The 22,531-nt window shown below is 52.7% G+C and overlaps 6 protein-coding genes across 6 annotated transcripts; 3 read left to right on the top strand and 3 right to left on the bottom strand.

The window, feature by feature from the left end:
* Positions 1 to 4,069: 4,069 nt before the first annotated feature.
* On the top strand, positions 4,070 to 5,754 carry NECHADRAFT_70309 (uncharacterized protein; the record flags this gene model as incomplete). The annotated part of the gene is made up of 2 exons (XM_003045179.1): positions 4,070 to 4,471; positions 4,523 to 5,754. 2 exons carry the CDS (start codon positions 4,070 to 4,072, stop codon positions 5,570 to 5,572), a joined length of 1,452 nt encoding a protein of 483 aa, XP_003045225.1. The 3' UTR covers positions 5,573 to 5,754.
* A 57-nt stretch (positions 5,755 to 5,811) lies between these two features.
* NECHADRAFT_94485 (uncharacterized protein) lies at positions 5,812 to 7,922 on the bottom strand (the record flags this gene model as incomplete). The annotated part of the gene is made up of 11 exons (XM_003044770.1): positions 5,812 to 5,850; positions 5,908 to 5,987; positions 6,045 to 6,260; positions 6,317 to 6,425; positions 6,482 to 6,547; positions 6,602 to 6,752; positions 6,806 to 6,965; positions 7,028 to 7,403; positions 7,450 to 7,532; positions 7,585 to 7,766; positions 7,870 to 7,922. The coding sequence occupies 11 exons, from the start codon at positions 7,920 to 7,922 to the stop codon at positions 5,812 to 5,814; spliced, it is 1,515 nt and encodes a 504-aa protein (XP_003044816.1).
* Positions 7,923 to 9,366: 1,444 nt separating this feature from the next.
* On the bottom strand, positions 9,367 to 13,611 carry NECHADRAFT_94484 (uncharacterized protein; the record flags this gene model as incomplete). Its single annotated transcript, XM_003044769.1, has 3 exons — positions 9,367 to 11,067; positions 11,118 to 12,618; positions 12,665 to 13,611. The coding sequence occupies 3 exons, from the start codon at positions 13,609 to 13,611 to the stop codon at positions 9,367 to 9,369; spliced, it is 4,149 nt and encodes a 1,382-aa protein (XP_003044815.1).
* Positions 13,612 to 15,368: 1,757 nt separating this feature from the next.
* NECHADRAFT_81764 (uncharacterized protein) lies at positions 15,369 to 16,335 on the top strand (the record flags this gene model as incomplete). The annotated part of the gene is made up of 2 exons (XM_003045178.1): positions 15,369 to 16,152; positions 16,211 to 16,335. 2 exons carry the CDS (start codon positions 15,369 to 15,371, stop codon positions 16,333 to 16,335), a joined length of 909 nt encoding a protein of 302 aa, XP_003045224.1.
* A 262-nt stretch (positions 16,336 to 16,597) lies between these two features.
* On the bottom strand, positions 16,598 to 17,422 carry NECHADRAFT_70304 (mitochondrial 54S ribosomal protein YmL23). Its single transcript, XM_003044768.1, has 2 exons — positions 17,315 to 17,422; positions 16,598 to 17,258 (listed from the first exon to the last, which is right to left on the bottom strand). The coding sequence occupies exons 1-2, from the start codon at positions 17,333 to 17,335 to the stop codon at positions 16,740 to 16,742; spliced, it is 540 nt and encodes a 179-aa protein (XP_003044814.1). The 5' UTR covers positions 17,336 to 17,422; the 3' UTR covers positions 16,598 to 16,739.
* Positions 17,423 to 17,841: 419 nt separating this feature from the next.
* Positions 17,842 to 18,858, top strand: NECHADRAFT_43986 (uncharacterized protein; the record flags this gene model as incomplete). Its single annotated transcript, XM_003045177.1, has 4 exons — positions 17,842 to 17,865; positions 17,973 to 18,102; positions 18,156 to 18,236; positions 18,344 to 18,858. 4 exons carry the CDS (start codon positions 17,842 to 17,844, stop codon positions 18,856 to 18,858), a joined length of 750 nt encoding a protein of 249 aa, XP_003045223.1.
* Between the last annotated feature and the right edge of the window lie 3,673 nt (positions 18,859 to 22,531).

Below are 22,531 nucleotides of genomic sequence, written 5' to 3'. Positions count from 1 at the left end.
TTGAGACTGTGCATCCATGGTACATAGCTCCAAAAGATTGGAGCTTAGAGGGGGAACCCTTGGAAATTTTTTCTCCTCCTCTGTCACTGCCACTGTCAGTCACTTTTCCTCTCCAAATTCTTCTCCAAGCTTTGTCCGAAATCATTGCCCAGTTTGATGGACCGGACCGGAATTCGCCTCCGACCCGGAGTCTTCGCCGTGTGCGGGCAGTAAATTTGCAAAAATTTCACTTGGCGCGTCTACTGGAACTCGGGGATTCCAGCGTCTGCCACCCACTGAATGGTCCCTGTGATTCTTTCACTCTTCTCTGCTCGTGGATGCCGGTGAGCAGGTGAAGGGACAACCGGAGGTGCCGGTCTGTACACGGCCGGCGGCGCACCCATAGACGACGAACCTCCGGGCAACGTGCATGAGTCCGTCGCCAACATCAATTGTCGTCATTATCGCCGCTTGCATTTACACAGTTGCAATTTTTCTTTCCTTATTCGTCCAGGATCTGAGATGGCGCAAAATCAAAGACAATTGTGTGTGGCATCGAGAAACGCGCCTGCGGTTCCCGTCCATCGACGGGGCGATACAGGACCCCGGCGTTTCTCCGGACGTCCGGCTCTCACTTCACGACAAGACGTGGCATTGGGATCCATGATGTGTGGGTTTACTCTGATCCCTGAGCCTGAGGTCTTTGACGATGGATGTTGGTGGGAGGTGCCCCCCATCAGACCCCCGTTGACCGCGTGTAAAAGTGGCTTCTCTTGATAAGATTGATGTGAGGCGGTACTTTGATCTCTGCATCCGGAGCACGGGAACTGCAAGTACTGTACTTTCCGTCCCCGGTTTTCAAGCCCTTTCATCCAGCCCTCTTTTCAAGATCCATTCATCCAGGATATGGATGCGGGTCTGGCCAATTAGGCTGTTCAATTCATCTTTCCCACGTTTGCGGATAGTGGCTTTGATGGGCGTGGGAGACATCCACGTTGTAGGCATGCCTTCTGGTATCTGAACCTTGCGTGTTGGCTGCAACCTTGAGGTCATTGCTCGGTGTGAATCCGGTTTCTCGCGATCACGAAACCCAGAGCCTAGCCCCATGCTTCACCTGCACGTATGTCGGTGTGTCGGTGAATCTTTTTGACTGAAGCAGCAAGACATGTGACACAGCAAAGGCTGATGAGAGAGGGCTCAGCTCGAAGCGAGGGCTCATGTGGACTGGCCCACCACGAGAGATAATTCATTGCTTATTAACGTTATACAGAACCGACAACGGCGCCCCCAGACGATAGCATCGTTTGGCCTGTTTTGGGTAGTTTCTAGCGCAACTGTAAGGTCAACGGTTTGTGTTCATACATGGTAGCCGCTTGAGCAAAACGCGGTATTACCTGAATAGGCCTTGGGCCAAAGGACAATGGACGAATGGTGAAATTGCCGCTGTAATCGAATTGCAATCCGTGACATAGGCTGGCGTCGTATATCTCTCATCCCGCGCCCCTGACTAATTGTCCAATTTCATCATTTTGACTTGTTGCTGCTCACCTAGGTAAAAAAACGGCGAGCCCCGGTGGATTCGCCAAAGTTGGCAAGCCAGGACTTTATCATGGCCGCCCCCGTGGCCGAAAACTAGATGCCCCATGTTTGTGTCAACAACGTATCGTGAGAAATCTCGCGTGTAGTCCCCAGATCTTGACATGTGTACTATGCGATGGCTTCGATACCCCAGAATCAGATACTCCAAAGGGGCTGCACAGCATCCCTGACACAGCGCGTCGGAGCCGCAACACATCCCAGCGCCTCATTGCACAGAAAGCCAAGTTATGACAGTGCGCGGCACATATCTGGACCGCGACCACATCGCATCGCAGGCCTCTGACCCAACCAGGCATCTGCGCGGCATGGATCTCAGCTCTGGCTCGCTTGTAAGCTAAGCTCCGACCTTAGGTCGCCGGCCCTTGGTCTCGGAGACGCTCGGTGGAAGGTCTAGCGAGGAGCCTCACTCACAGACAACTGCATGAAGCAGCTGGTTGAACCCCTTTGGAAGAGCTTCACCCCCTGTATTCCTAGCGTCCGTCCTCCGTGCCCTCCATCCCATCTGCAATCGCTCGCCTCCCTTGGACCGGGTGGATCTCAACATCGTGGAGCCTCAGTGTTGACCATCACGTCCGCAAGCGCGCTAATGACGGATCCGCGCTTCTGGGCCTCGTCGTTCATGCTCAGGATTTAGGGTTCGGTGAGCAGCATGATTGGAGCGCATTTTGGAGAGCTTCGGTGACAGATCAAGGTGAGGGAAGAAGTGACTCGGCTCCATCCATGGTGTTTAGCCGCGTTCACATAAGAATTTGGGGTGTTGAAATCTCGTCTTCGTTCTTTAAGGGGAGAATTCGACAAACAAAAGGCTTAGGGCTTTCTTTTCCGTATTCTCTCAGAGCTTTTCGAACTCATGATAGACGTTGGTTGAAATAAGAGACATGAGGTGGTGTCCTAGGAATCGTCGACACAGGAACCCCTGCTTATTTCAGTGACAAGCAACGCACTTTATGAATGTCGTTCCGACAACCATATGGAAGGCAGGAGGATGGTTCTTGCCCCCACGTGCCTGCCTTCTAGAATCAATTCCACATGACTTGGACTTGATGATTTCTTCAACTCCCTGTTGATGCTTTTACCCACTAAAAGGTTGAACAAGACATCCACTCCTGCAAAGTCCCATGGATATCGGACCGTCTCGGCGCGCCAATACGATGGGGTCCGGCACTTGAGACCCCAGATGATACTGATACTGATGGAAAGATGACGGCGCGAGATGATGCACGGCTGCATCTGATGACATTGGCCGGGACGAGGTTGAGGCTCGAGAAAGAGGCCCGGGGCGAGACGCCTTCGAGCCATGATGAAATTCCATCAACCATCAGCGAGGAAAGCTGTTGATTAACAAGGAGGTCACATTGTTCCTTTTATGGAATCCGGAATGCCCGATACGAGAGTTTATTACAACGCAGAATGTGAGTGCCCAGCATGACCCTTGCTAATTTGTTTCGTTCATCAGTCAGCAGCCAACTTATGACAGTTGACAGCGTGCATGAGAAGCAATGAGGATGACGCCCTTGACCAGGACTCAATCTATTTCAGAAAACCCAATTTTGTTAGGGACGAATTGGCTGGCCCGCGATGCCCGACGTTGGAGTCTGAGTCAGCCCCTGCATGAACATCACCATCAAGCTCTGCGACACAAAGGCCCCCTGATAGTCCAGGCTGAAACAGGAGTCCTCTTCGAGACGGGGGCCCCCATGCAGGTGGACAGGCCGCCAACACAGACCAACCGGACGGAGCGATTCTCTAACACTCCTGCAGCTGGTTCTGCAGGACAACTGTTAGCGCCTAGCTTACAGGCTCCCATGTTCCCAACCTGAAGCCTTGGCCTCAGCGTCGAAGCACGACAGCGACAGCCGTTGTCGCAAACCAATTCTTTTGCTCTCTAGAGCGCCGCGGTCGCTGTATATGCGACTTGTTCAAGTCGCACCTCGCAAGAGGCGAGTTAGTTTGGCCTGACTGGTTCCTGATGTTGGCCTACTACGCAGTAGGAGTCAAACCACCAAGGACCCCTTGGATCATTGGATCGTCCGTATGTGGGTGGTATGCGCGCGGCACTCATGCCATGTACCCCGGCTCACATCGTAACATGGAACTTGATGATGTATCAAACCATAACTAACTACCCATGGCCCGTTAGTTTCTTCCTCTTCCATCTTCCTCCTCACCATCTCCCACACTCAAACACTCGAAACAAAGTCGTGTGCCATAACCCGCCAAGGGCGCACTTTTCCTTTGTCATTCATTCACTTCCTCTTACTCTCCTTCAAGGCTGGACCTTTCGTTTATTGCAACCAGTTTCTTTGATGCCCAGTCAGCGACTGCCATCGCCATCACTGTCTTTCCAGATACCCCACACTATCGCTTTGAATCACCAGTACCAAGGACAGGGCTCTCGAAGAGTTTCGTGGTCTGATTAATTGATTTCTTTCGATTCAACATTCAAATATCCTTTCAGGAAAAGGCAATTTTTATTACTATTACTATTCCAATGGCGCCCTCTCTCGAGTCTCGCCAGCCTCGGTGGCAGAAGGAAGCAAAGAGGGGATTCAGTGGGAGCATGCCGGACTGGACGAAGGCGGACGATACCGATCACGAGTACGATGTCACGATAATGAAGAAGCGAAGGCTCAGGATCAGAGTCCGTCGTGGCGATAGCGAGATCCCATCTGGAGAACCAAACATTGCTTCATCTCTATCACGACGATTCGTTACCATCGAGCAACGATCAAGCGACGACAGTGACAGTGAGAGCGATGATGACGACGATTCTGACAAAGAGGAACGCATAGAGAGCACTGATGGAAGCAAACTTGTAGTCCCCTCAAATGATACTCCCACGGTAGCTGCGCCATCAGCCGACGGGAGTGTTCCTCGAGGAGACTCTGGGATGGTGAGTCGATGAAGTTGGTCAACATCAAGTCTAAAATGCTAACTTTCAAAGGTTTCTGGCGGGGATGGGGTTCACTCAAATGTTCACAAGGTCCTCCTAGGAGTGGGAATCGTTGGTGGCTTTCTCCTATTACTGGCCATCGGGTTCATCATCTGGAAACTCTATAAGAAGAGATCGGATCAGAAGAAGAGATCTCCCATTGACGACATGGCGTTTGAGAAGCCGAGTCGGTTCGAAAACCTCGTTTCCAAAGTTCCGTTTATCGGACCACGCTTCGGCTACCAAGGCTGGTACACCATCGACGCCCCATCTCAGGAACACTTTGCAAAGTCACAGCAACCTCAAGGCAACCTTGAAAAGGCACAGCTATCTCAGGAAAACCTCGAAAAGGCGCAGCCTGTCTCGTCCCCAAGGCCAGCCTCTAGCCGAATCGACTCTCAGCTCCTTGCACCCATGAAGCCCCTGGGAGCCTACCGCCTTGGAAGCACAAGGACGTCAACGATAAACCTTGATTTCGAAGCCATCAGCCCTACGAGCACAATGTTTGTCGAGAGCACTGCGGTCCAGGTTCAAGTCATCGCTCGACACGACCCTAAGGAATCTATCGCTTCGGTTAGCGGACGCCAGCACAAGCGAGTTCCTTCTACAACACCATATATCTATGACGTTGGAGGAAGACGCCAGACTGGTACCAGCTACCTCTCTTCCATCTCTTCCGGCTTTGGCGACGGTGACATCGTTGTCACTCCCACCAACAACACCATCCAGACCATTCCTTCACAACCTGCACCTGCGACCCTTCCCTCTCGACTGACTACATGGCGATCCACCAGCACGCTTGGTCGACGGGACACTGAGACCTCTTCTGGCCGGCGGGATACCGTGTCCACTGAGGCTTCTTTTGATATCCGTCCACGATTCCACAGTGTTAATTCATGGGTGAAGCAGCAGAACGGACATCTACGACGGGCGCAGCGTCAGCAGGAGAGCAGCCCTGATGGAAGCACTCCTCCAGTGCCTACCCTCCCACCGCCTATTGAGCAGGACTTTGGGCTTATGATGCCAGACGGCGAGCGACCACGACCTGTGGAGATGGTGTAAGACTTGTTTAGAATAGTATCTTGTTGGGCAGGGGTAGTGTTTATGAGTCGGTGAAAGGAGTATGGATTGGAAAACACGGGTGGCAGGGCCATACACGGTGGTGGAGTCTTTTTTGTTCTGTTCGAAATGTACAAGCAAACCGCATAAAAACAAAGTATATACTCAAAGCTTCTATGTCTATGAATTGACAGGTCTCTTCGTTACTCCTTTTTGACTATGTTTTCAAGGGTTGACCGTGTCTATTTGGAAGGGAACATCTCCCAGAAACCAATCTCCAACTATCGAGTGTCAGCAAGACATATTCCCATAGGATTGGGTTAAGGGGAATCAATTACCTTGAGGCCCTTGATAAAGATCTGGACGAGCTCCTCAATTCGAGATGGCGACTGTAACTGAAGGTGCTTCTCAAGCAGTTCTGTGTTGCTTTGTTAGTCCTCACATAGGGGAGTGTGAAAAGGGCCTCAGGACGTACCGGATCCCAGTCTAACAGCCTGGGTATAGTCATCTTCATTATAGTTCTTGATCCACGCCCAGTAAGTGTTGTTCTCCTCAACAGTATCCTTGTGGTCTCGCAGCATCCTGGCAACGGCACCATAGCCGAGGAGGCAAGGGGCGAGGGCCATCTGGAGGCCGAGCCAGTCTCCGTTCTGGCCAATGTCGAGGACGTAGCGGGTGTAGGCGGTACAAGCTAGAGGCGTTTCAGTAGGGTTGCAGACGGAACGGGAAGTGGGGAGGTTGGTTTACCTTGCTTCTCCTCGGTGGCTTGGATCTCGGCGATGGAGATGCCAAAGGACTCGCAGTATGTGGTGTGCAGCTTGAGCTCGTGCATGATGTGTTGGACGATCTCGGTGGCCTGGAGAGAGAAGCATGTGAGTTAGAACGATGTGTGATAGGGAGACTGCAGCTTACTCTAGTGATATCCTCGACGTTCTGCGCCTTGTACGCCGCGAGAGCGTTGGCACGCGAGAAGTGAATCTTGAAGAGTTTCTGTTAGCCGCGTTCATTTGTGTCATGGAGGACTATACGTACCAAGTAGAGGTAATCTTGAACAATGTATCCCTTGAAAGACTCGAGAGGGAGGGTTCCATCGCCAATGGCCATGACAAAGGGGTGGTAGACAAACTCCCTCCACACGTCACGGACGTCAGGACGCTCAAGGAGCCATTCAATAAAGTATCCCCTATTCCCAAGTTAGCTAGAATTTGATCAAGAGATGGAGTGTGTAAAACTTACGGAGCAAAGGGAAGCGTATAAGTCGAGTGGAAGTGGTTCAGGGGACCGTGACCCTTGCCCAGGCCGGGTGCAGTCCTGATGGCAGCCTCGATGTATCGGCATGCGGAACGAACGGCTTTGGGGGCGTCGAGCCCCTTGGCCAAGTTGGAGGCGATGGCCGCTGTGCCATGGTCAGCTTAATCTCAGGGGCTAGTGTGAAGATGAACTTGCACGCGAGGGAACATCCAGTGCCGTGAGTGCTCGTGCTGGCCTGGTACGGGCTCTGTACTCTAACGACCTCGTTGTCGCCGCCAACCAGAACATCAACAACAAACTTTCTCTCCTCTTCAGTAGTAGCCACGGTTAGGTCCTCCTTCATGGGAACGTGACCACCCTTGACAAGCACCCACTTGGGTCCCAGAGCCTGAATGCTCCGCGCCACAGCCTCAAGGTCATCGACATTGCGCACCTCAGGAGCAGACTGACCATTCTGCGAGAGGATGAGAAACGCCTCGGGAATGTTGGGCGTGAGAACTGTAGTGTGAGGGAGGAGGTGTTTGCAGAGATGCTGGACGGCTTCGTTGGGGAGGAGTGTCGCTCCAGAGGTTGAGACCATGACCTGCAAGTGTGAGGAGGGAGAATTGGAGATGGAGAATGAAACTTACGGGGTCGACGATGAGAGAAGGGATATTGTGCTTGACAACAATCTTTTCAACCATCTCTATCGTCTCTGCAGCAGCAAGCATGCCTGTTTCATTGTGTCAGCTTTGCCTTGGAATCACTGACAACCTCAGACTCACCCGTCTTGATAACATCAACACCAACATCCTCAACACAGGCTTCAATCTGCTGAGCCACAAACTCGACAGGAATGACGTGGATGGCCTTGACGCCCTGGGTATTTTGCGCCGTGAGGGCCGTGGTGGCCGTCATGGCGTAGCAGCCATGGGCGGCGATGACCTTTTGGTCCGCCTCGAGTCCACTGAGAACGAATGAATGTTAGCAAGTGAATCTTGAGGAGATATTGACATTGTAGTGTTTCATGGACTAGATGCTGTTGCATCGAAGGATGAGGCTCAACTCACGCCCCGCCCGAACTGTCCGACCCAGCAATGACCAGCACACGTCCCTGAGTCATGATGATATGTAGTGAAACTGAGATAATGAATCTCTTAAAGAACAAAAACTTGACAATATATGAGAGATATGTAAAGAATGTCTCCTGACTGTTTACTGGCCGTCAAGTTTAAACTGGCAGCTTAATCCCGCGTCTCGCGCTGGGGTTATGCCCGTAAGTCTTATTCGGGTACAGTCAGTGGGGCCCCATCACATCACCTCAGCATGTCGTGGTGGTGACACGCCAAGTTCATGATGGAGGGCGTGAATTGCGAGGAAATTGCGCACTTTGTTTTATATCTGGATGGTTCATGTTGAAAAGGGTTATTGATCTGAGATTAGCTATCAGAGCATTGAGATTTGTTGTAAAGAGGGATGAGATCGGCTAGAGACTTGGGTGGGCTGATGGTGAAGAGGACGATGGAACAAACGTGAGAGTGTGTCTCTTCTGTTACCAACACGTGAGATGCTAAAGAAGTGGACATGATGGTAGGCAAGTTTATGAAGAAGAGAGCAACAAAAAGAAGAGAAACAAGAACAAATAGCAACAACCATGGCCATCTACAAAGTACCAACACCCAAGCCAACGTGCAAACATGGGCAAACTTGTCTTCGACGCAACACCAGCCAAGCCTCTAGCAGGTCCTATAGTCTAGTGGTCAGGACGTTGGATTGTATGTTTTCTCAACCACTCATAAGATCACCCGTGGATCCCTTTACTAACCTCCAACAGTTGATTATCAAACAAGATCCCCTTCCAAAGGCCCCAGTTCGAACCTGGGTAGGACCTTGATCTTTCCTTTTTATCCTCGTAGAAAGCCTTTCTTTTTGTTGTGCATTTTATATCCTATTTCGGTGGGATGTGGGTTTGTGCAACTGGTGATGGTTGCACGACATGCGGTGTGAATTGCTGTCCTACCAACAACCCAATGGGAATCAAAGATTATCATCTTATGTTTGCTTCGAGTTTTTGTTTCACACTGAAAAGATGCAATTCGAAAAGTTCACTTCAACATTTATCCATATAGATGACGCATCAAAATCTTGATATCATGGGAACCGTCTTGTAATCTTCGTCACACTACCAGACGCCGTCCACAATGCTTTTCATCTCCTCAACCTCTCCCCACCTCGACGAGGAACGCTCTAAACAAATGGATGATGCCCCAGATTGCTTCAAGATAGGTACCAACCCACAGTCCACTGGCCACGCCCCTTGACTCCTTGCCAAAGAAACTCCTTGATCCGAAATCAAGCCTTGACCCCGGCTCCCTGACCTGCTTGCCATAAACGGATATATACAGCTGCCAGAACCCGATCGTCTCTCTGACTTTTCATCGCCTGCTCTCAGCGTGCCCTCATCATTGTTGTCGTTGGTATCGTACAGTCGAAGCTTCATCAACCTCCTCTTTGCCTCGTACCTAAACGAGGCCACGCCATTCTCCTGTTGCTAACCCCTGAAGCCACTAGCGCCTGAGGTTGAGCGGTGCTGGCGTCAAGTCTGCCGGCGGTCCAAGCGGTTCACTCACGCTCCGCTGCCTCTCCGTCCTATCGTCCCCAGAACTGGCTTCACCATCATTGCTCTCCTCGCTCTCACTGTCATCGCTGCTGCTGTCACTATCGTCTTCCTCCTCGTCAAAGACGATTTGCCGCATCACATTCTTGTCGAAGAGGTCAATAACCATCCTTCGTACACCCAGCCGGTAGTGGTTCCATTCCATCGCGCTCATGACTTCCTTAAAGAACTGCGTGCTTCGGAACGCACTTGGCTTATGTGCTCTCAGCTTCTGAAGATCCGTGAGCGCCTTCTTGTAGAGAACCATATTCCCTAGGTCGACAATGAGCTCAAGGACTCTCGTGTTCACATCCGCTTCGCTCAGCAGAGGTGGGAGATCTGCTGGCTCAAGGGGTGGGCGAGCTGCGCGTGGCGGTGGTGGCTCCTGTGCAGTACACTGACTGTTAGGCAGAGTGATTGAAGCCACTGTCTTTTGCTTCCACGGCGCCAATGAGAGCAGTCTGGATAGATCGTTGGGGATACAAAATCCCAGCGAGTTGCCCATCGGCGTCGTGTTGGCGTCCCAGCCATTCTCTGATAGAATCTCCAGGCCATGAGTAGAGCGAGAGATCAGACCTAGCACAAAGAATGCTGTACCACGAAGGCTCATCACTTCGTGTTGCTCAGCGATCTTGATGATCTGCTCGACCACGTCGCTCGATTCCAGAAAAGGAGCTCCGAGCTCCATTGATCCAACATTGCCGACTGCCCATAGGCAGCCCTTGACCTTGGTAAGCATCTCTGCATCGCCCTTGTCCATCCCGTGTTCACGAATTGTCGCCGCAAACTCTTCAAAATGGCCCTTGTCGCTGAGAAGCCTGCAACCCTCCTGAGTGCGGGTCAACTCGCGGTAGAAGTGTGGCGGCACGTGGCTATCGTGGAAATCACCATCCATCTCGCCGTCATCAAACAGACTCATGCGATGGTTCTGCTCGTCCGGATCGGTCAAGAAAGCCTTGGCCAGACTGGCCTCGATGACCTTGACGTATGTGTCGTTTCGTCCCAAGAACCAGTCGTCCATCTCGTTGCTGATATAGTCCAATCCATCTAGGTAATGGTAGCCGATAGATGTGGACAAGAACCGCAGTAATAGTGGCGCACCAATCTCTCCCAGGTGATCCAGGGCCGGCCTGCATTCGACGATGTACTCTAAATACGTCTTTCGATTGCACGCCTTCTCCAAGATCTTGACCGCTGTTGCGCATACCTCAATCTCGGGGTCGTATAGTTGAGTGACCAGGAGCTGAATTGCCCACTTTGAATCGCTCAATCCACCCTGTCGCGACACTGGACGAATCGCATATTTTCGAAGTACGTTGGTAGCATGAATTCGAATGTCCTTGGTACCGGCAGTCAAAGCTTTGGAAACCAGGACGCGTGGGTGACCCTGGACGCTGTAGTCAAAACTGGACAGCAGCAGCTTGATGAGGTCCGGCCGCTGCTTCAGGTCGACGATGTGGTACATCATGTTGAACATTCTCCATCTGTCCAGCAATTGAAGTCCCTTTGGGTCGCCGGTGAGGACACCCAGCATCGCGAAGTAGCCGGCACAAAGAGTGTCAGAGACTCTGTCCCTTGAAAACATGGGATATTGAGCCGTAAGTCCACTAGTCTAGGTAATTGTTAGAAGTATATCATGGACAACAAGGTGATGTCTCTTACTGGATCGCATTGCGCCAGGCACTCGGCAATCTGCCTTAGCAGTTTGCTGTCCGCCAGAAACTTGATGCCCTCTGGTGATTGTAATAGGGAGTGCATCAGAGCACATCCTGCCCTGACGTATTTCTGGGTTCCTCGCGTGTTCTTGACGTCCGCAAACCTGTACTTGAATGGCCGATAGAAGCTGATGATTCTCTTCATAAACTTGGACGCCTTGATGGCCTCCTCGAGACGCTTGCCACTCTGGAGCGGGCCGTCAATGACTTTGATGATGGTTTCCCAGTTCCACTTGGTGTAATTGGAACTATTGAGCACGTTGCTGTCAATAAGAAGTTGCCTGAAGGTGGCGTCGTCAAAGACAAGAGACTGATTGGCCTTTGGTGTGTCGTCCAGGGATGTCAAATCAGCTAGGCTATTGCTCGAGGGCAGGGCTCCAGACACGGCGCCTGAAGGTGCGCTTCTAAACAGTGTCCGACTGACGCTGCTAATTTGGTAGACTATACCAGAAGCAACCCAGTGGTTATTGTCGTCGAACTTGGCCGCCGATGAAAAGAGCTCTGGAAGAAGATGGAGTTCCGCACTCCAAGAAGGGGGCAAGAGGCGGCTCGAAAGCTTGAGCACTTCGCCGATCAGGAGTGTCGTCTTGCGCTGAAGAGTGGGGTTTTCATCCTCTCGGGCAATCTTCAAAAGAATATGCAGGAGATCAGCCTTGATGAAGACAGCCAGCAGCAGGGCCGTGTAGTGCTCGACAAAGTTCTGTTCGCCGTTATCTTCTTCAACAAATGATGAGCTGCCCTTGTCCTTGGCATTTGGTGACTTCAGATTGGCCACTCTGCCATACGTCGTCAATCTTCTTCCAGCCAGGAATGAAGTTGCCCACCCAGGTGATTTGATCCTCAGGAGTGAGAATACAAGATCGAGTACCGTCTCGCGGATCGTGTCATTCGGTAGTAGCATGCTTGTGATGAGGGATCTAACCGCACGGAAGTTGTACATGCAGAGAGCTTGAAGTCCTGGCCATGACTTCAAGGCCGTGGCGATGGCTTTGGAGTTCTGCTTGAGGACACTCTCGTTGGTGAGGAGTTGATCGGTGAAGACGGTGAAGAGCACCTCCAGTCCGTAACCGGGTTGTAAGAATCTTCGTCTCCGTGGTGAGTCGAGGAGGTATAAAAAGGCAGATGCCAAGCTCTCTGGGGCTTTGTAGATGCCCTCCGAGAGCGCCTCAGACAATGGGCCCACGCCTCCAGATGCTACCAGCAGCGCTGGATCTTTCACTAGAATCTCGGCCAGCGTCTCAATGCAGATGGGTCGTAGACGATCAACGTCCTGTTCTGCAGCTTGAGCGTTTGTGCGCCGATCTTCCCCATGCTCAGCGACAGCAACGATGGTGCGCACGACTGCCCTCGACACTTCTTTCACTCCGCCCTTCACGTCGAGAAAGGCACGGACGAACTTGAGGGCCTGCTCACGTTCGACGTCTGCCTTCCGATAATTGTTCAATGATCTAACAGGGTCAATAACTGGGCACTTCGGCATCTTAAACTGCGTACCTGATCACCAAATAATCGGTATTTAGGCTTCGAATCCTCTTCAGAGAGGCCACATCCGAGATGGCGTATCTGGTCATCCGGTAACCAGCAGCAACAACCTCTCGACTTTCGCTCAGGAGCATGACCTGCATACGGAGCCCAAAGACTGACCAAACCAAGTCATACTTGAGAGTTGGATATCGCTTGAAAAGGTCGACCAACTGGTTTCCCCGTGAGACGTAGTACTCGGGCATCATGCCCTCGACCTCCAATGCCTGGAGGAGTTCAGCCAGCGCAAAGGTTGGGCTTTCCGTCGACTCTTCAACGTCAGATCCTATTACGGATCGCGACACACTCTGCGGTGAGCGCACTTCATTAGTTCTGCCGGATTCGAGAACATTGCTCTGGGTTCGGTTTCGTGTTGGTGTGGTTGGCGGGGCCTTTCGTGTTTGCTGAGCGTCCGAAATCTTCTGGCGTAGGTCTCTGATGCGCGAGTTACTGGCGTTGAGTTCTGCCTCAACCTTCAGTCGTTGCTCTTTGGTCTGCTTCGCCTTCTTAGAGTTAAGCGCCTCGAGCATGTTCTCGCTACCCTCCTTGATCTTCATCTCGCGGTTGAGCCGTTCCTTGAGGCCTGCCAGGTTCTTCTCTACCATGGAATCCCCATCATCCTCTTCCACCTTGTCCATGAAACTGCCTGGGTATACTGAAGCGGCGTCAGTCCGACTACCTGCCCGACTGCGCAGCTCCGAGCTGAAGCTTCCTGGGGCAACATTGAGGCTGCTCCCACGAGGCGCAAAGGATACGGCCGAGGCTGATAGGTTGCGTGCGTTGGCGCCATTCGGCGGCTGGAGGCCCGAACCATCGCGGTCGAAACTGGTGCGTCCAGATAACTGTTGAGGGAGGTTCTGCTGAGAGGAATGGCTCGGGGGGGTCATGCCCTTCTGGGTCGCGGCAGAGGAGCTCAGCATGACGACGGCGAGCGGCCCACCGGTTGGGACGGGGCCCTGGCGCGGAAGTAGTGCATTCGTCGATTGCTGAAGCGGTTGAGAGATTCGTTGAGGCGAATGCGATCGCGGTCGGGGGTATAATTACGATGTCGACGGAGGGGGAGAGATCGTTCGCGTGACGGCGGTGTCAAGACAATAGCGACAACCTCGATATGATATGTATAGAATGGACCGCGTTTGATCTGACTGTCGTGCTCACCGGACTTTAGAGGGTATGTCGAAAGTCTGTCCACCGAAATCTGAGTTCAAGGGAAGCTCCGACCAGGCTGAAGATGGGCGGAGACGGTTGTTGGAGGTGGTTACGTGGAAGTGGAGGTGGAGGCTCTGCAGCCGCGCGAGCATGAGCTACAGCAAATGATGCAGCCGCGAGGAGGAGGTTGCTGAGAGGGGGGGAACCAGATCGCCAACAGAAGCAACAACCAGATGCCCTACGCCAACACCAGAGCGAAACGAAGGAGGCTCGAGGTGCAGGGTCGACAGGGTTTCGAGCAACGAGCGGCGTGGTGATTGGAGGATCAAGACGGAGGTTGTTGGCCTTGCGGGCAGCCAGAGTGGAGGAGGGGACCCGGCCAGGCGGTGATGGCGAGGGGAGGTGCATTGTAAGCGGGCACTAGAAGTGCTGGTCAGCCACTGTAGCTGCAGCCTGCTTCAGTGGCTCGAAAGGCCTTTGAGGCCGCTGAGATTGGTGGTGACATTCCTAAAAGCTGGGGAACTAGACGGGATGGACGGGAACGATCCAATATCAACACATGGAGAGGGGGATCCATTAATAGCATTTGAACACTTTATTCCTTGCAAGGCTGTTTCTAGTTGTTTCATGGAGATGATTTTCGTATGGATATCACGAATATTCTTGCAGACAGGCCCTAACAATGATACAACTAAATTGTTACTGCCCTTGTCTTGTCCTTGAGAATCTGTTAGTGGTCGAGGCATCATGGGAGACATCCATCTCCATTTGTACCTCAGGCACCTCCGATTCGAGTCCGACTCGAAGACTTTGCTTCTTCTTGCCGAGTTGTCATACACCTCGGCTTCACTCCTCAACCGCGAGAGAGCGACTCAAAAAACCTCTGAAATCATGCCATTTAGAGTCACATCAAGACTAGGATTGGCTTCTACTGGCAGATAAGATGCACCAGACACACCACACGGGTCAGATAAGAAACGGCAGGTCGAGATAACGTGGGTTAGTTAGAAGCTGGAACCGTCCAGGCGGCTCCCGATGCGCGGCGCCCCAGGGAATCGGCGTCCTCCGCGCCCGGGCGCCGACCCTCGTCTCCCCATGAGGGCCGTCGATTCGCTGCCCTGCGCTTCAGCGCGCTTCAACGAATTCCTCGGCCACCGGCGCCTGTCTTCTCGTTGATCGGGGCGTCCGTCTCCGTCCGCCGTTGGGGCTGTCACTGTCGCCTCCGGAGGAAGAGGGGGGGGGGGGGGGGGGGCTGACGTCTCAAGCCGAGTCTGGAAACGGTTATATATTAGAAGCTTATCTCCTCCTCCTCGTGTCTAGAGTCTGCTTGTCCTCAGCTCCTTCTTCACTACCTTCCTCTCTGAGATAAGAGTCACATTAAAGTTGATCAACCATTCACTGACGTCTTTCCGTCACATCCAACTCTAGTGCAACGGATAACAAGGAATCCCTGCCGTATCAATTACACTTGAACCCTTCCGTTTCCATGCCTCAATCTTTCACCTTGAGACAAAAGAAATCATCCGCCATGCCTTATGTATCTGCTGCTCGTTACGGTAAGGACAATGTCCGCGTCTGCAAGGTCGACCGTGATGCTACGACCGGCATCCAGACCGTCACTGAGATGACCGTCTGCTGTCTCCTTGAGGGAGAGATTGAGACCTCGTATACCGAGGCCGATAACAGCGTTGTCGTCGCCACCGACTCCATCAAGAACACCATCTACATCACCGCCAAGGAGAACCCCGTGAACCCTCCAGAGCTGTACGCCTCTATCCTCGGCAGCCACTTCATCCAGAAGTACAAGCACATCCATGTCGCCAACGTCAACGTCAAGACTGTCCGCTGGACGCGCCTGGCCGTTGATGGAAAGCCTCATCCTCACAGCTTCTTCAAGGATGGCGAGGAGACGCGAAACGTCGAGGTCCGCGTGAGCCGCCAGGATGGCATTCAGATCAAGAGCTCCATCGTCGGCCTGACCGTTCTCAAGAGCACCGGCTCTGCTTTCCACGGATTTGTCCGCGATGAGTACACCACCCTGCCAGAGACTTGGGACCGCATCTTCTCGACCGATGTGGACGCTTCATGGAAGTGGAACACCTTTGAGAACGCTGCGGCAGTCCAGGCCTTTGCCCCCAAGTTCGATAAGGCTTGGGAGGTGGCACGAGCCGTTACCCTCAAGATCTTTGCCGAGGATGACAGTGCCAGTGTTCAGGCCACCATGTACAAGATGGCTGCTCAGATTCTGGAGACCGTGCCCGAGATTGACACTGTCGTCTACGCACTACCAAACAAGCACTACTTCGAGATTGGTGAGTTTATATGATACCTGTTCCCTGAATCTCACAAGAATACTAATCCTCTTCTTAGATCTGAGCTGGCACAAGGGCATCAAGAACACCGGCAAGGACGCCGAGGTCTATGCTCCCCAGTCTGGACCCAACGGTCTCATCAAGTGCGAGGTGTCCCGCGACACTCTGCAGCCAAGGCTATAGATACTGGAGGATTGTGCTGCTAAGATGACATTCGTGTGGAATGATGAGATATGACAAACCCGGCAGAAAGAGAGTGATACCAAGAGACTGTTAGACTCAGATACCTACTATGCCAGGCGCAATTAATATGGAATTTTGATATAATCATCTTCTCGTGGCCTTGGTGCTCACCCGTGACTTTCGTACTCACACGTGTCCAATTTGTCTCCCTATATCCGTACAGAACAGTCGATTGAAGGACGTACTGAGATACAGCAGTCATAAAAACTCGTTGTCGATTGCTTAAAGCTAGGTCATGAGATGCCCACAATATTGGTACAGATAGTACAAGACGTCCCCAATTCATCCGCACTATGTCTACAGCATGATCACACTGCCTTCGTCCTCAGCCCTCCCATACACTCTCATAATCTGTTCTTGTCCGCGTTACGGACCTTCTCCACGGCCTTCTCCCAATCCTGCTTTCCAACCTGGACACCAGAGAACCGTATCAAGTTCTGCTTGTACGGGTGTGCCTCGCCCTCGAACGCCTTGAGTCTCGCCAATCGCTTGTCCCGCAGTCGGTTCTTGGGCAGCATTCCGCGCACAGCCTTGCGTAGCACCTCGCTACCACCGTGCTGCTCCATGAGCACGTCCATCGTCACCGTCTTGAGGCTACCAGGTCGGGTCGTGTGTCTGTAGTACGGCTTCTGCCACTTCTTGCGGCCGGTTGTGTGAAGGGCTGCGCAGTTGGTCACCACGACGTAGTCGCCGCAGTCGGTAGAGGGGTCGAAAATCGGCTTGTGCTTGCCCATGAGGAGGACAGCGATGCGCGAGGCGAGACGGCCGAGAGAAGGGGGCGTTACGCCGGGCTGAGTCGAGAGAGTGGCATGAGGGGCGGAAGCAGAAACGCCGTGCCATACTCGGGAGTAGGCCAGCCTCGTCTATTGCGGTGGTGTCAATGGATGTGAACTTGTCGAGATATCACAGATTCGCCTACCAGACCGAGTGTTTGAGACATTTTGACGGCTTACGAGAGGTCAATCCCTCTAGGAGAATGACTTCAGTCGGTTTGAGTTGGCCACAGAGCCCGGTGGAGGAGAATTGGGTCGTCGATGAAGCTGCGCTTAGCCGTATCGCAACACCTTCAACTCGCTCAATGAAAGTTTGATGCCAAGACTCAATTGATGACTAAGATAGAGCCTCCGTCACGTGCTGCCCCGATGATCCCGAAGTCGGTGGCCCACTCCCGGGGTGGCAGGGATAATTCCCGATGGTATCACTCGGTTTAGGTGGATTTCAAAGCAACAAATCTACCTCCTCCTCAAAAATGACGCCCAAGATCACACCTTCTCGGGCACTTGCTACTGCATCTCTTCTTGCCATAGCCGGATATTCCGCATACCAATACAGAGCCTCTCGCCTCAATTCTAAGAACACGCCTCCCGCTGGTAGGTAGTCTTCATGCACGGTGCTCTCTCTTACACCGGCAGTATGGGCTAACGGCTCTTAGCAGCACCCGGCAAGATGACCGTGGACAACTCGTTTGAGGTGCGCCCGAAGCTCGCAGAAATGAGTCACGACTGAGAAAAGGGGACGAGGGGAGTAGTGGTTGAGACATGAGGCTCAGGGATACTAATGAAACACCTCGAAAACAGACCCTCTTCGCCGTACCGTTGTCATGTGACGGTTGTATCAAGGCGGTTTCAGACTCGCTGTACAAGCTTGGTGGCATTAGCAATGTCGAGGGCAACCTGAAGGACCAGTTGATCTCTGTCAAGGGCACAGGTAAGTCGAATTGAGGAATTGAAGTTGTGCACGTGCTAACCGTCACATCTCAGCTGCCCCCTCGGCCATTGTGGAAGCTATTCAAGAGACAGGCAGAGACGCCATCTTGCGTGGATCAGGATCCTCAGACAGCAGTACGTGCATTTTCTCATCAGCATTTACTGTAGCGGTTTTAAACGGCCGTTAAGATGGTTGTATTCAAACATGCACGTCACATGACTGACCTGGAGGACCTGTACAGGCGCCGCTGTAAGCATCCTCGAGACTTTCGACGACCCCGTAGAAGGACGTTATGAAGAACCAAGTCGGGACGTAAGAGGACTGGCAAGGATGGTTCAGGTTAGCTCAGGACGAACGCTTGTTGACTTGACAGTCCACGGTGTCACTCCCGGAAAGTATCGAGCCTCGATCCGCGCATTCGGAGACCTGAAGGACGGTGCACGATCAACTGGACCTGTGTGGTCAGGAGGAGAGAAGGAACTCCGAGGTGATTTGGGAGAGGTTGAAGTTGGTGAGAATGGAAGGGGAGCAACGTTTCTTGACCACGGATTTCAGATTTGGGAGGTAATCGGGCACGCCATGGTGCTGACCCGGCAAGAGGAGGGACCTGAGGGACTCAAGAACGATAAGGACACCGTCTTGGGCATCATTGCACGAAGCGCGGGCATGTGGGATAACGACAAGACGGTGTGCTCCTGCACTGGCAAGACGCTCTGGGATGAGCGCAAGGATGAGGTCAAGAAGGGCATGCTCTAAGGACGAATAGCACCTCAAGGTGCAGTACCGGATGAAGCGGCCGTCGAGCCATAAGCTCCGATCCTGCAATATTGCCAATACTGCCAAGGACGCAAAGGCTACTCTGACCAATGCTGCCGGATTCGTGGTGTGATGCAAGTCCAGCCTCGAATTCTGTTCGTCCATTCTGTGTTGTCTCCCCGTAAACTTGAAACCAGTCCCGTGCCAGCGAGGCGTGCCTTGAGAGTGACAGGTGAAGGATCTCTGGCGTATCGACCGTGCTGCGGCGAAAGGTGGTGCGATATCTTGCCCGGGGGATCAGATCGAGCATGGGTATGAATGATGATATCGTTCGATGCCCCCCCGCGTATGGCATACGGCCACGATAACTCCAGGCTTTACGCGCCGTTGAGCCGTGGGAAAATATGTGATTCTGATACTGGAAAAATCAAGCCTTCAGGGTTGGAATTGCTGCCTGCTGGTACAAGCTCCCGCGGACATAGGAACACTCGTCCGTCGACTGGCAAGGCATGGAGAGGCATGGCATGGTGTCGTGCACTGGGCACCATGCCATCTCGATTTCTCGTCAAAGTCCAAATGCCGGACGAACGGTGTGTGGATCTAACGGCACTGACTTCAGGAGGCTCAAGATCTACCGGGACGAAGATGAAACCTTCGATTCCAGCCACAGAATCAAGAAGTAGCAATGCGAGACGACGGTTCAAGCGCAGTTTGCATTGAATATCCCGTAGTTTGGAACTTGACGTCAGTTAGCTCGTTAGTGGAGAAGAGGAGGGGGAATCCACCGATCCCATGCCGGTAGGTTCCGGGTACCAGCTTGACAGGTTTTTTGGAACGGGGGGGAGAAGATGAGACGAAGGGCGACAGGGACAGGAGGTGGTTTTGTGTGAGAGAAGAGGCGGGTGTGTGATGTAGGTGTTGGTGTAGCATGAGGCTGGACGATGGTGACACTGCATTGAACAACTCGATTCTTCAGGGGTTAGAAGGATTTGACTTGGTTTAAGGTAGAAGATGAAAGGTGAGATGTGAAAACAGAAAACAATTTGATTGTAGTTGAAGCGCATTTGTGAAGGACGATGAACCTTGATGGATGCGGCTGAAGCCTTGTAATCTGGTTGGCCATGTCTTTATCGATGCTTCCACAGCCACAACCCTTCCAGTGTCGCTGGACCTCTTTGCCAGAGTTAACCTGTAGAGTGGAGTCTGACTTGCCAACTGATTAAGCAATCTTCTAGAAATCCATTGTCTGACGGCTAGCTTGGTTACTGAGTTGCGGGTTCCTGAACTCTGATGAAACTAGATCATAGTCGTTAATCAGGACTACAAGTCGACGATGCATGTTAGATCTAACAGCCCAACCCCAAGAAAATCTCCGGCATTGGAACGTTTCCAGCTTCCTGGTGCCTGAAAGACACCCAGACATCTGGAAACTTGCCAGTCTCGGGCTGTAACCCTCACTGGTACCCCCTGTCTCCCGGAACAGGAGCAAGCCGGTGGATAAAACGTGTCAGCTACCAAGACTATCAAGCAGCCTCCAACGATGACCAGGGGGAGGGGTCCCGATCTGGCGGTGGACTTGCCCTAACCAAAGATGCAAAGTCTGGATGGCATGTGCAAGAGCAGGAAAAATCCCCAACAGGGACGTCTCTTGGAGATGGGATGAAGAACTTGAGTGTGTGTGTGACTAGTGGGCAGCTGTTGGGTCTGATGCGTGTTGAGTGGGCGCATTAGTGCACGACCTGGGCGGTAACCGTCGCAAGGGATAGGCTGGAAGGTTTTCGATGTGAAAATGGGAGAGATCCATGCGAAAGCGAGAGAGTAAACGTACCGTACATACTCCGTGGATGTCACGATGTTGAAGTCGTCATCAATTTCAGCAAAATAGCTGTCGGTGCCGGTTTCTTCCTCTGTTTCCCGCCGCCATAGCTCGGCACCGGACGCCAAGATCGCTTGAGGTTCTTGTTCTGGTGGTTGCTGGGGTTGGATCTCGGCTCTATTGGTGAAGAAGAGGCATAGCTCGAGCATGATCATTTCATCACATCTAAATTTGTCCTTCTTCTTCCACCGCAAAGCTCCACAGGTGCTCTCCTCGCATCTCGGTAAAAAGTCAAGTGCCACTCCAAGAGGTCTTCACCATCCCGTGCGTGCCCTTCCCTTGGGATCCGAAGACTTGGAAAGCCCTCAATCGAGCAAAAGTGGCTGCCCTCCAAGATGCACTGCATCGATAGAGTTGCTCTAGCATCCTGCGGGGGCCGTCACGCAAATCGCTCCATCACGGCGCTTAGAAGTCTGGCTTGGGATGGGTGCGCACACGTCATTCGACGCCGACGGCGTGGATGTCGTTGGCCGTCTCCCACGGCCTATCAGCCTCGTGGCTGGGGTGGACAGGGTCTGTGGTCTTTGATGTTATGCGCAAATGGCGGAGAGTGCATCTGGCATCCATGGAGATGGAGCTCGAGAAAGGGAAGGGATCCATTGCTGCCCGGTGAAGCTGCTCAGATAGGCGCCGAGGGGTGGATCGTCCAAGGGGTCTAGCGATCCCAGGACCCTGAACTGGGGGCAGTTGCCCAATCAGAGCACCTGGCCGGGACTTAGCAACACCTGTGACAGTCGCTGCAGCAGGTGTGAAGAGCGCTCGGCCTCCCACGCAAAAACCCCCGGCTCAGGGCAGAGAAAGCGATCAGAGTTCGCATCACACCGTTCGATTCTGGAAAGGCATCTGACGAGGCTGAAGAGTGCAGTGGTTCGATCGGGGAGGAGGGGGAGTAATCGTGGGTGGTAGCTAAACTACCTAGTTGTGCGAGCAAAGCCTATATCACATCTAAATTTATCCGTCACATCACACCTTGGATGCAGATAGATGACGGATAGTCATAGTTGAGGAGATAGAGCTTATGGAACAGAGCCTTGAAGTAACGGGGAGTCCGTGATCAGCTCAAACCCGGTCCGGTAAGAAAGAACACAATGCTTTTTCTGCATCAGGCTGGTGGTCGATCAGACGTTGCACATCAAACGTCTAAAGCATGCACTTGAAGTGTCATTGGAGATCCGTGAGACACGGCATCGCGAGAGAGGGAGAGAAAAACGTGTAAAACCCCTGCTGCACATCCCCCTGACCCGCCGGTAGGAGGTGGCTGTAGAGTAGACTCCAGAGGCATGGACTTTGGGCCCTACTACGTAGTCTCTTGGTAGTAAGCCAGGTCTGTGTGACGGGCCAACTTCACGACCAATTCGAGTCGTCTCTACGCGCTGGCTCTAGCCCCATCAGCCACTCACCATCTTGCGCACGACATGGCATCTCTGGCCCTGCTGCATTAAATCACGTCCATCACCAGACCATCGGTTCTTGGCTCGTCTTGTCGTCTTGTCTTGGGCGCTTTCGATAATCGACGACGACTCGCGTGGCTCCGATTCTTGTGAAATGCGATTCCATTCCCTGCATTAGCATCAAAGACGGGCAGAGAAACATCCCACTTACACCGACCCTTTGCGTGGCCGACTTGGAGCATCGCCAGACTGCACACTCGCCCCATTGTTTCCTTGAGCAATATAATTGACCAGTTGGCCCGTTTCATCGGCCTCCTCGAAATGCCTAACCACCTGCAACCTCTTCTTTCTCAGTATCAGATCGACACTTGATCTCTCAGCTCTGTTGGGTGTTGCACTTCACAGC

Source organism: Fusarium vanettenii (assembly GCF_000151355.1).
Source record: "Fusarium vanettenii 77-13-4 chromosome 6 genomic scaffold NECHAsca_20_chr6_4_0, whole genome shotgun sequence".
Lineage (NCBI taxonomy): Eukaryota > Fungi > Ascomycota > Sordariomycetes > Hypocreales > Nectriaceae > Fusarium > Fusarium vanettenii.
Note: the sequence above shows the minus strand (reverse complement) of the source record. Positions and strands in the feature narration are given on the sequence as shown.

Coding starts and splice junctions, on each gene's coding strand:
- NECHADRAFT_70304 (XM_003044768.1), bottom strand. CDS start 17,335: ATGTCTCAAACACTCGGTCTG. Junction 17,259..17,314: donor TGTCTCAAACACTCGGTCTG/GTAGGCGAATCT, acceptor CCACCGCAATAG/ACGAGGCTGGCCTACTCCCG.